This window comes from Solanum stenotomum, chromosome 9 (assembly GCF_019186545.1).
Source record: "Solanum stenotomum isolate F172 chromosome 9, ASM1918654v1, whole genome shotgun sequence".
Lineage (NCBI taxonomy): Eukaryota > Viridiplantae > Streptophyta > Magnoliopsida > Solanales > Solanaceae > Solanum > Solanum stenotomum.
Genome location: NC_064290.1, coordinates 113,872 through 125,973, shown reverse-complemented (window position 1 = coordinate 125,973; position 12,102 = coordinate 113,872). Strand labels below are relative to the sequence as shown.

Here is a 12,102-nt window from a genome sequence, read left to right as displayed (position 1 = left end):
GCCTTTTCTCAAATGGAAATGACATAAATGAGCCAAACTTTCAACGGATGACATAAATAAGCCTTTTCTCAAAGTTCAATGACATATTTGAACTTTTTCCCTTTTTAAAATAATAGTCAAAGATCATCATGTAGCAATATATTCTTTTTTGCATGCCATTTATAGCATTGACAAATACAACTTGAATTCTATACAACAAACTACCAGCTGGCTTGAGTTTTACTAGTCAATTTCAATGTTATCTAATTTGTGAAAACTAGGTGCTTGCTGCTGTCTTGATCATACTATATATAGATTCTGCATTTTGCACTAGAAAGTGCAATTCATCAAAGGCACTTTGCCTTGTGTTAAACTTTAAATCATCTTCATTCAGTGTTCTTAATGGCTTTAGGCAAGATTTTTCCTTTTGCCTTCATCCTCCTTTGTTGTTCTTGTTATCTGATATCGGGCCAACGTTTCGATTACCCCACTGCAAATCTTTCTACAACTTGGATCAACAGTGTTTCTGCACCCCATTCAGTGGATTTCACTGATGGCTCAAGAGTAAGGGCTATACTACTCAGAGGAACTTTTGGTCCAAAATATGCTTGTGGTTTCTACTGTAATGGCAATTGTGATACTTACCTCTTTGCCATTTTCATTGTGCAAACTAATAGCGCGTCCCAAATTACTTCTCCCGCGATTGGATTCCCACAAGTTGTTTGGTCTGCTAACCGGAACAATCCGGTTAAGATCAATTCAACTTTGCAGCTTACAGCACAAGGAGACTTGGTGCTCAGAAATGCTGATGGTACTTTGGCTTGGTCAACTAACACTGCTGGCAAATCTGTTGCTGGTTTAAGCTTGACCGATGAAGGGAATCTTGTTCTGTTTGATTCGAAGAATGCAACTGTTTGGCAATCGTTTGATCACCCGACAGATGCTTTAGTTCCAGGGCAGAAGTTAGTATCCGGGATGAAACTAACAGCAAGTGTTTCAACAACGAATTGGACTGAAGGAGGCTTGTTTTCCCTCTCTGCTATCGATAATGGTTTGGTTGCTTTCATAGAATCAAATCCTCCCCAAACATACTTTGACGCGACTATTGGTGGATTGGATCCTAGTGGAGGATCCAATTATGTTAAGTATTTGGATGGAAGCTTAACTTTCTTCACAAATTCCAGTGGTACAACCGAGTTGGTTCTGGTTTCTATTACTCCAGCATCCTCTGCTCAGTATATGAAACTCGAGTCCAATGGACACTTGAAAGTGTACGAGTGGAAAAATCGATGGGGAGAGGTGGATGATCTCTTGACAGGCTTTCGTGGCGTGTGCAATTACCCCACAGTCTGTGGAAGATATGGCATTTGCACAATGGGGCAATGTAGTTGTCCCATAAGCTCTAATTCAACCACCTATTTCAGACCGATAAACGTTAGGCTGCCTAATCTTGGTTGCTCTGAGGCTAAAAAGCTAACTTGTAACAACTTAAAGAAACACAGACTTTTGGAAGTTGAAGATGTGGACTATTTCACGTTTACTGCAGATATTAGTAACACAGATGTGAATACTTGTAAACGCGCATGCTTGAATAAATGTTCCTGTAAAGCTGCGTTCTTTCGTAGTGGTTTAAATTCTTCCAGGGCCATAGGGGAGTGCTACTTACCAACTGAGATCTTTTCACTAATGAATAATGAGAAGGACAAGACAAGGTATGACTCTGTCGCGTTTATAAAAGTACAGGTTTAAGCTAAACCAGCTGCTGCTAAAGGGAAAAAATCGCGTTTTATGTACAAAAATGAATCTATGGGAGGACATGGATGGAAACTTAGCAAATTATGCGCGGGATCTTGAATAAGTTCATGCTAGACATGAACTATATGAAGGTATTATTACATAAATAAATGGTTTGATAAGCCAAATTAGTGTTAAGAGTTCTCTGTATTCCTTCATTTCTCTTCTTCTCTGTATTACACTTTCATTTCTGTTTGTTATCTGTAATTTCAATTCAATAGACTATAATAAAGACAATCTATTTTTTCAATCGTTTGGTGAGTTAAGTGTTGGTATAATATATAAACAGACACTCAAACATGACCTCAACTGACAAGTAAACAAGTGCACATCTAGATACCCTAACTTGGTCTCAACTGGCAACCAAATACTCCAATTTGTTCCCACTATGTCTCGTGGATACCTAATACTGACATGTCACATAGATTTTGGAGGTGTCTAGATGATCTCATTTTGTACATTGGAGCGTTCAATTGACACAATGGAGACGAGTTAGGGTCATGTCTAGATGTGCATACTCAAGGTTGAAGTATTTATTTATCAGCCGAGGTCAAGTTTATGTGCGTATGCATTATGCCTCAAATGGTTGTTGCATTGTCATAGTTCATACCTTGTCTTTAGCTAAGATCCAGTGAAGCTGGCTATGGTAGTAACTCATAAGTTCAAAGAAAATGAAACTAAGATGCAAAATCAAGAAAACTCATAAGTTGCATTTCTAGCTTATTTATGTCATGTTGAGTGGAGGAGCCAGATTTTGCATTATAAGAGTTTAAAATATGAAGGATGAACCCCCTGGGCCCTATCTAGCTCCGCCACGGGTCATGTTCTGTAGCTTGGGTTTTTTTTCTTTATAATGTATATATATAGTGGGGATATAGTAGTTGAAGTTTCCACCAAGCAAACAGTTCTCTGTATTGGTGTCTCCTCCTCTTGACATCATGTTGACTTTCTTATAATCGTCGTTAGTGGCGGAGCTAGGATTTTTAACAAGGGGTTCAAAATCTGAAGAAGTAAACAAACGAACTAACCGAAGGGGTTCGACATCATCTACTTCGGTTAGTTCGACATCATCTACTATATACATTGACAGTCTAGTCTAGCGTACCGAGGGCCGGGGCCTTCGATGGGATAGTGACAGATACAGAAAAGGAAAGTTGGAAGGGTATTACAAACACAACATAAATTAGATTATAGATGTTCAAGTTATAAATCTATCCAAATTTAGGAAGGATTTTATGTATTATCACAAATTAATATTGTTATGTAAATAATTTGGTCAAATGTGTTATTGTACTCTTTTAACCTGTCATTTGTACATATATCACTTTCACACGTTTAACTATTAATTAATATATGTGAAAGTAAAATAAATTAAAAAGAAACTACTTTGTGTATTCCCTTTCATGGTTAATATGCAGGAACTTTAAGTTTAAGTTTTTTTTTTTTTAATGTATTTTCTCTTTGGTAATACATTAAGGTGGTTATTTCATTAGATTACACCTAAGATGAACTAAACTTATTACGGACGATAAGAGTTACTTCAATGGTAAATATTTCCCCCACAAACTCCAACTTTAAGACTGTGACTTTGAATTATCAAAAAAGTAAAAAGAAACTCCTAGCTATAAACGGGTAAAAAAAGAACAAAAACAAAAATAATAAAAAAGTAAAGACTTCTTTTGAAAATTATAAGTCGAAATGTTGACTATTTGGAAAATTGAAATATTTCTTCAAAGATTAATACATTTCCTCTCACACTTCAAAATTGGTTTCACATTCTATAATTTTATCCAATAAACCTCTGTCGGGTCAAAAAGTAGGGAATGAAAAAGGAACTTTACCTACTCATTTTGTTCATTTCTAATTGATCAATTTCAAAAATCAAGGAATAATTTATCATTTTATACTTTTTTAATCCTTATTATTAAGGAGTAGTACTATTTTCATTCATTTTCCAACCGCTAGATTAGAATAAATATATATTCTTGAAGAGCATGTCAAGTCAAACATGAACATACTAAGAATCCAAACAAAAGGATTCAAAATATACTCTCTATGTTTTTAAAAAAAGACCTAATTTAATTTGACATATAATTTATAAAAAAAAATTAAAAAATTCAATCTTGTGGTCCTAAATTAAAGTAATGTCAAAAGTATCAAAATATCTTTTAATTTTGTGGCTTTAAACATATTACATGAATAACTTAAATTAATGTGTTGTTAAATAAGGAAATGAGTCATTCTTTTGAAAACAACCTAGAAAAAAAGAAAGCAGATTATTCTTTTTTGAAATGGAGAGAGTATATATTATGCCAAAGCGATTCAGTATTTAAATTTTATGTATATGCAAAAGCTAATTATTTTACCATATTTCTATCGTATAATATTTTAGTGGAAGAAGTTCTAGTGGGTGGACGACTTGGTAAGGTCAACGCGTTCATTTAGTCCACCATTTCTCCAAGTTGTAAGAAGTAGCTACTTGATGCTTTCTTGACCATAATTATATTTTGCATTAAGGATAAAAAAAGATGCATTAATGGGTCAATAATAAGCAAATAACAGCTTATTGCAGAGCTCTTAATTAGACTCTTTCAAACAACCCAACATCTTAAATTTAAGTTCAATCATTTTTCATCTCAATGATGAACTAAAGGCCCTTTGCCTTTTTTGGAAAACCAAAAAAAATTGGTCTTTATGGCTTTAAGCCAGTTTTTACCTTTCTTCTTCTTCATTCTTTCTTGTTCTTTTCATTTGATAACTAGCCAACCTTATGATTATCCATCTGCAAATCTTTCTACAACTTGGATCAACAGCATTTCTGCAGACCATTCAGTGAATTTCACTGATGGCTCAACAATAAGAGCCATACTACTCAGAGGAACTTTTGGTCCAAAATATGCTTGTGGTTTCTACTGTAATGGAAATTGTGATACTTACCTCTTTGCCATATTCATTGTGCAAACCAACAGTGCTTCCCGAATTACTTCTCCCGCGATTGGGTTCCCACAAGTTGTTTGGTCTGCTAACAGGAATAAACCTGTTAGGATCAATTCTACTTTGGAACTTACAGCAGAAGGAGATTTGGTGCTTAGAGATGCTGATGGTACTTTAGCTTGGTCAACTAACACTACTGGGAAGTCTATTGCTGGCTTAAACTTGACCGATGAGGGGAATCTTGTTCTGTTTGATTCGAAGAATGCAACTGTTTGGCAATCGTTTGGTCACCCAACTGATGCTTTGGTTCCAGGGCAGAGGTTAGTACCAGGGATGAAGCTAACAGCAAGTGTTTCAACAACAAATTGGACTGAGAGAGGTTTGTTTTCTCTCTCTGCTACCGATGACGGTTTTGTTGCTTTTGTAGAGTCAAATCCTCCCCAAACATACTTTTTAGGGGCTATTGCTGGATTGAATGCAACCTCAGCTCAATATATGAGATTGGAGTCCGATGGACACTTGAAAGTGTATGAGTGGCAAAGTAGGTGGACTGAGGTGGGTGATCTCCTGACAGGTTATAAGGGCGAGTGTTATTACCCCATGGCCTGTGGAAGATATGGCATTTGCTCAAGGGGGCAGTGTAGTTGTCCCAAATCGAGTTCTAATTCAACGACCTATTTCAGACAGATAGATGACAGGCAAGGTAATCTGGGTTGCTCTGAGGTCACAAGGCTCACATGTAATGCTTTAAACAACCACAGATTTTTGGATCTTCAAGATTTGGACTACTTCACATTTACGGAAGATATTAGAAACACTGATATGAATACCTGTAAAGATGCATGTTTGAGGAACTGTTCCTGTAAAGCTGCTTTGTTTCGCAGTGGTTTAAACTCATCCACGGGAGACTGCTACCTACCATCCGAGATCTTTTCACTAGCGAATAATGAGAAGGACAAGACAAGGTATGATTCCCATGCATTTATAAAAGTACAGGTTGAACCTGAAGTAGCTGCTGCTGAAGAGAAAAAGCGCGTTAATGGTGCTATACTGGGGTCTGTCATAGGAGTTTCCATCTTAGGGATCATAATTGGAATTGCAGTTTTCATATTCTGGAAGAAGAAGAGAAAGGCCAATGAAGACGAGGAGGATTATCTAGATCACGTACCAGGAATGCCGACTAGATTTTCTTACGATGATCTAAAGGTTGCAACGGAGAACTTCACCAAGAAGCTTGGTCAAGGAGGATTTGGGTCAGTTTTTGAAGGGTGCTTAGCAGATGGCACAAAAATTGCAGTGAAATGCCTTGATGGAATAGGACAAGTCAAAACGTCATTCTTAGCTGAGGTTGAAACTATTGGCAGCATACATCATGTAAACTTGGTGCAATTGATTGGCTTCTGCGCTGAGAAATCTCATAGGCTTTTAGTATACGAATGCATGAGCAACGGATCACTAGAAAAATGGATCTACCATGGGAAACAGGAGCAAACTCTAGATTGGAACTGCAGGAGGAAGATTATTCAAGACATAGCCAAAGGATTAGCCTACCTTCACGAAGAATGCAGGCAAAAGATTCTGCATTTGGATATTAAGCCCCCAAACATACTCCTGGATGAGAAGTACAATGCTAAACTCGCTGACTTTGGGCTTTCAAAGCTAATTGATCGGAATCAGAGCCAAGTTATGACTCAGATGAGAGGCACTCCTGGTTATTTGGCTCCTGAATGGCTTAGTGGAGTTATAACAGAGAAGGTAGATGTCTACAGCTTTGGCATTGTGCTCTTGGAAATTTTGAGTGGAAGAAGACATTTTGAAGCATCGGAGTGTGAAGACCAACAGGTAATGGTGAACTTATTCAGGAGAAAGGCAGAGGAAGGGCAGTTAGTGGATCTTATTGATAAGCACAGTGAAGATATGCAGTTTTACAAAGAAGAAGTAGTAAAGGCGATGCAGATTGCTGCCTGGTGTTTACAAAGTGATTACATGAAGAGGCCATCAATGTCGATGGTGGTCAAGGCCATGGAGGGTGTTATAGATGTTGACAAGGATCTAGACTACAGCTTTAGGCCACAAACCATTTCAGCAATACCAAATATCATTTTTGCAGATTCAACTCCTTTACTGCCTTCGGTCCTATCAGGCCCAAGGTGAGGAGGAAGTGCCTTGGGATTTTTGTTAATTTCTTGTTTTTGTGTTATTGCAGCTTGCTCGCTGCTGTGTAAATTTCTTCTCCAATGTTCATGAAGTTTTGATTGTTTTCTTCAATTTTTTGACAATGGAGGGTGTTATAGATGTTGACAAGGATCTAGACTACAGCTTTAGGCCACAAACCGTTTCAGCAATACCAAATATCATTTTTGCAGATTCAACTCCTTTACTGCCTTCGGTCCTATCAGGCCCAAGGTGAGGAGGAAGTGCCTTGGGATTTTTGTTAATTTCTTGTTTTTGTGTTATTGCAGCTTGCTCGCTGCTGTGTAAATTTCTTCTCCAATGTTCATGAAGTTATGATTGTTTTCTTCAATTTTTTGTTTTTTCATGACAAGGAAAATCCACAGCCTCCACCCTTTGGGAGCGGACAGAGTAAAATCTCTGCTCCTATGCAATAACTCGCAAACCACATAAGAGATTCAATTTATTCATGCAAAGTTTGTCCTTTGATAACTAATCAACTAATCAAAATGTGGATTTGATACGCTTGTTAGCACAAAAGTGCCTATAAAGCTCTTTTTAATATAAACCTCATCAGCTTATGTATTACAACAGCAAAAACATTGTTAAGCTTGGTATTCAGAGCCTGTTTGGATGAGATTTTAAGTTGGTCAAACTGACTTAAAAGTCAGTTTTTGACTTATTAGAGTGTTTGTCAATTATCAAAGTGACTTATTTTAAGTCAAAAGCTAAAAGCTAGGTGAGGGGTGCTTCTTTTTTTTTTTAACTTAAAAGTCATTTTATGTTAACCAAGTATATTACCTTTTTGCCCTTAAAAAATGACTTCTTATTATTATTATTTTTTAATTATTTTTATTTTTATTTTTATTATTATTATTATTTTTATTATTATTATTTATTATTATTATTATTATTATTAATAATAATTTTGTTTTAATTTTTTTTAAGTATAAAAACCTTAAATTAGTCAACTTTTTATTATGTTAACAGCTTTAAGGATATTTCAGACATTTTGATAAAAAAAGTGTTTACCAGCACTTATTTGCCAAACACATCAACAACTTTTTTTTCAACTGCAACACTTTTATCCAAACACATAACTATTTATTTTAAAAATAAGTTTCCACTTTAAAAAGTTACTTTTTTTAAATCAATCCAAACGGGCTCTCAGTCTGTCATTTGAAGAGTAATTATCTGGCAGCGCATGAACAAGGACGGTTTAATTTATACCGTACAGAACATTCCAAACCTAATACTTCAGAGGGATTAAAAGCAAATTTTTTGAAATTGCATGTTGTCTACGGTAAATACTTACATGCACACCCGGTGTTTACTCCAAAAACAAGAAATTCAACCGTAGCAGTTAAAATTTAAAGTGAGAANCTATCAGGCCCAAGGTGAGGAGGAAGTTCCTTGGAATTTTTGTTAATTTCTTGTGTTTATGCTATTGCAGCTTGCTCGCTGCTGTGTAAATTTCTTTTCCAATGTTCACAAAGTTATGATTGTTTTTTTCAATTTATTCATGCAAAGTTTGTCCTTTGAGAACTAATCAACTAATCAAAATGTGGATTTGATGAACAAGGACGGTTTAATTTATACCGTACAGAACATTCCAAACCTAATACTTCAAAGGGATTAAAAACAACATTTTTGAAATTGCATGTTGTCTACGGTAATACTTACATGCACACCCGGTGTTTACTCCAAACCAAGAAATTCAGTTACAATTTAAAGTGAGAATACATATTATAAGTCACAGTTAAGTGATAAATGTGCGTAAACACCAGCTCATGGACATCTAGGGAAACACAAATCACTGATCATGCACATGACCAGAGAAAGCTAAAAGCATCCTCTTTTGTCCCTCTTGATAGATATAAGCTAAAAACAACAACAACAAGCCCAATGTATTCCCACAAGTGAGGTCTAAGGGAGGTACGCAGACCTTACCCTTGCCTTGAGAAGGTAGAGAGACTGTTTCTGATAAAAACTCGCTCAAAACAGTTTCCGAATATGGAAGGGTAGTAATATGTACCTCCATACTAGATTTATAGATCATCAATAAGCAAAAGAGTATCTAAGATTCTTAAAGTAGAGAAAATCATGTCTAACTACATGAAGCTTTCAGCCATGGCTATACAAAGTAAAGGAAACGAAAGAACATCATGTACAAGTAAACTAAAGTTGAAGGAGGACGATGTTTTAATTCCATATAAACAACTATGAATAGTCACATATTGCTTTATGTATAACAAGCTATCATAATCAGAGTTGATAAATATATACACTACTATTTACATATGAATTGTGGAATGACATTGCAACTCCAACAGAATTTACTCAGTAAATTGAGCTTACTGATTCAGTAGACAGATGTAAGTCTCACTGGAACAACCTTCTCTCTAGCTGTATCACTGAATCCACCAGCCACAATTCTCACCACTTTCTTGAACGCAAAATGCAAGCAATTCGACAACGCAGCCCAACACATCAACTCATAGACAAAATCAAAAGCCGGATCCGAAAACGGGTTCGACGAAGATTCTTCCCAATTTGCCCCTCCAAATCCATCAAAATTCCATCCCCTACCACCACCACCACCACCGCCCCAGCTACTACCACCACCAAACGGCCCGTCGTAATTACCTCCGTCAAATAAAAATCCGTTTTCATCACCTTCATCAGCTCCACCGATCAACGACTTCCGTATAATCCGCCTAGTCTTACGAGCCAGTCTTCGAGGTGCGGCTTTGACCTTATTGTACTTCACAGGCGGCGGCGCTAAGGCATCCATCGGACAAATCACGGCGGAGATTTGACGAACTCCGGCTGTGGACGGTGATTGCTGCTCCGATGAGGAATCGGAGAGTGAGAAAACGTTGTTTGATGAGAAATTGAGATTGCGATTCAGCAGAAACTTTGAAACACCTAAGCCTTGAGTGGTCACCACCGTCGTTAGCGTATCGGAGATCATAGAAACTTCCATTGATGATCGATCTAAGAAGGCGAATTTCGAAAAAAAATCAATCAATTTTTAGAATGGGAAGTTAGATATTTTCGGAAGAAGACAATTTATATGCTGCTGCTTTGGAATTTTCAGGCGGTAGAAGAGAGAAACGTGTGATTCTCTGCAATGCTTATTCTTGCAAATTTAAAAGTTCTTTTTTTCTTTTTCTTCCCTTTTATTTTTGGATAATATATAAGTATATGATTTTAAAATATAATATTAAGATTATTTGGTCAACGAAGGAAATAAAAGTATCCAAAGAATAATATGATTTTAAAATATAATATTAAGATTATTTGAAAGAAAATAAAAGTATCAAAAAGATTAATATATGCACTTAAATAAAATTAAAGAGGAGAAGCTCTTGAAATTCAAGACAAGAATGTATGAGAGAACCTTTATTTATAATATTAAGATATCAAATTAGATTAGGACTACAAAATTTATTTTGAGTTAGGACAAACAAATTCTAACTAGACATGAATTAAATAAAGATTGAGTTTCAAATATATACAATAGAATAATTAATTTATGAAAATATAGCCATGATTTATTTACATAAAAAAAAATTGCCAAAATCAGAGGAAATATACTAAATATACATTATAGCTTGTCAAAAGTCATAGAAAGAGTATACCGAGTACTATTCAATATAATTAATTTATACATGAGCTATACACTAACTATATGCTATGATTAACTTGAAAAACTGAATATAGCTTGCTTATATATGAGCTATACACCGATTATACATTATGATACACTCAAAAAGCTCAATATAGATTAAGTATACATGAAATATACACTGAGTATTCATGAAGTATACATTGAGTATACATGAAGTATACACTGTCTATTCAATCTTGATCAACTCCAAATCACCTCTTAACAGTCCTAAAATTTAGATATGAAACCCTCTCAATATTTCAACTCTTTTGATATATAATTTGCTCAAAACAATTCATGTTCATGATACATCGTTTCAAGTCTTTTGATATATAATTCACTAAAAACAATTCAATGTTCATGGTACATCGAAGACGAAGAAGAAACTGGCGAAAATGAAGACTACAATGAAAACGAAGGTGGAGAAGAGATTGACTATTTTCTTGTTAATCAAATTGACCAAATGGTCATTGGATGTAATTACACTAAATACCATATCCTAAATAATCTAGGATTCTTACTCTTGTATTGTTATATTATATCATTGTAGTAGCAACTAGCCACCAATGTTCTATTTGTTAGGCATTTTATAGTAGTTAGATGTGATTTGCATTTAGTAGATGAATATACTTTGTATTAAATTACAGTAGTGTCAATTTGTGCGCTAACCTAGATCCCATAAAGGGTGCTTATCGATTAAGACAGCAGGACAGTGGTCACAAAAGTTGAAATCCTCTAAGCAATGTGTAACAAATCATCTGCCGAATAAAATAGCCCCAAAATGGATGACACTTAAATGCACGACCTACATCCGGCCGTCAAGGCAAGTGCCAGTACCCAATGAGTAGGAGGGCGCGCACCGTGAGAGCTGCAAAACCTTGGGTGTGAGCCTGGGCGGAATGGCCATCGGTGTAGATCTTGGTAGTAGTAACAAATATTCAAATGAAAACTTTGAAGGCCGAAAAGGGGAAAGGTTTCATGTCAACGGCAGTAATGCATATTAACTTCATCATTTGAGCCAAAAACTTACATTGTTGTGTCCACACAATTGTTTCATCCCAAATTTTAATTTATTGTCCATGTTAAGTTAAACAGGATTTATATCTGTAAAAGCTAAACCTCCTTTTATGCCAAGAACAAATTCTTTTGATGTTTAAAAATAGATAAGATTACAAAAGATGATCGTTAATGTTTGAGGCTGGTAGGTTCAAGATAGTCCCTTAAGTATGCACTCAACAGTTTTCGTCCTTTTAAGTTATGGTTCTTTGTGTTTACACGGTGACTACACGAAGAAGCCATCAATGTCAATGGTGGTCAAGGCTACGGAGAGTGTTTTGGATGTTGAAAAGAATCTAGTTTACAGTCAATGGTGGTCATGATATCAATTTGTATAAGTAACACGAAGCTTAAACATCAAATGTAGAAGTTACTGAACATTACTTTTGTATAATTTATATGTAATCTCATACATCATAAAAAGTTGTGCTAGAATTGGAAAATTTTCAATTATCTCACCAACATTGAATTGGTTCAATCAAATTTAAAAGCTT

The 12,102-nt window shown here is 35.6% G+C and overlaps 3 protein-coding genes across 4 annotated transcripts; 2 read left to right on the top strand and 1 right to left on the bottom strand.

Moving 5' to 3' along the window:
• The first annotated feature begins 309 nt into the window (after positions 1-309).
• On the top strand, positions 310-2,023 carry LOC125875621 (EP1-like glycoprotein 2). The gene has a single exon (XM_049556616.1). It carries the CDS (start codon positions 382-384, stop codon positions 1,726-1,728), a length of 1,347 nt encoding a protein of 448 aa, XP_049412573.1. The 5' UTR covers positions 310-381; the 3' UTR covers positions 1,729-2,023.
• Positions 2,024-4,330: 2,307 nt separating this feature from the next.
• On the top strand, positions 4,331-8,386 carry LOC125875614 (G-type lectin S-receptor-like serine/threonine-protein kinase SD2-5). 2 transcript variants are annotated; one of them, XM_049556604.1, is made up of 2 exons: positions 4,331-6,857; positions 8,277-8,386. In XM_049556604.1, exons 1-2 carry the CDS (start codon positions 4,468-4,470, stop codon positions 8,278-8,280), a joined length of 2,394 nt encoding a protein of 797 aa, XP_049412561.1. In that variant the 5' UTR covers positions 4,331-4,467; the 3' UTR covers positions 8,281-8,386. The 2 variants fall into 2 exon arrangements, with proteins under 2 accessions (XP_049412561.1, XP_049412562.1); XM_049556605.1 differs by lacking the exon at positions 8,277-8,386 and adding an exon at positions 7,170-7,254 and having other exon boundaries at positions 4,331-6,895.
• A 672-nt stretch (positions 8,387-9,058) lies between these two features.
• Positions 9,059-10,031, bottom strand: LOC125875633 (uncharacterized). The gene has a single exon (XM_049556630.1). It carries the CDS (start codon positions 9,863-9,865, stop codon positions 9,242-9,244), a length of 624 nt encoding a protein of 207 aa, XP_049412587.1. The 5' UTR covers positions 9,866-10,031; the 3' UTR covers positions 9,059-9,241.
• Positions 10,032-12,102: the final 2,071 nt, after the last annotated feature.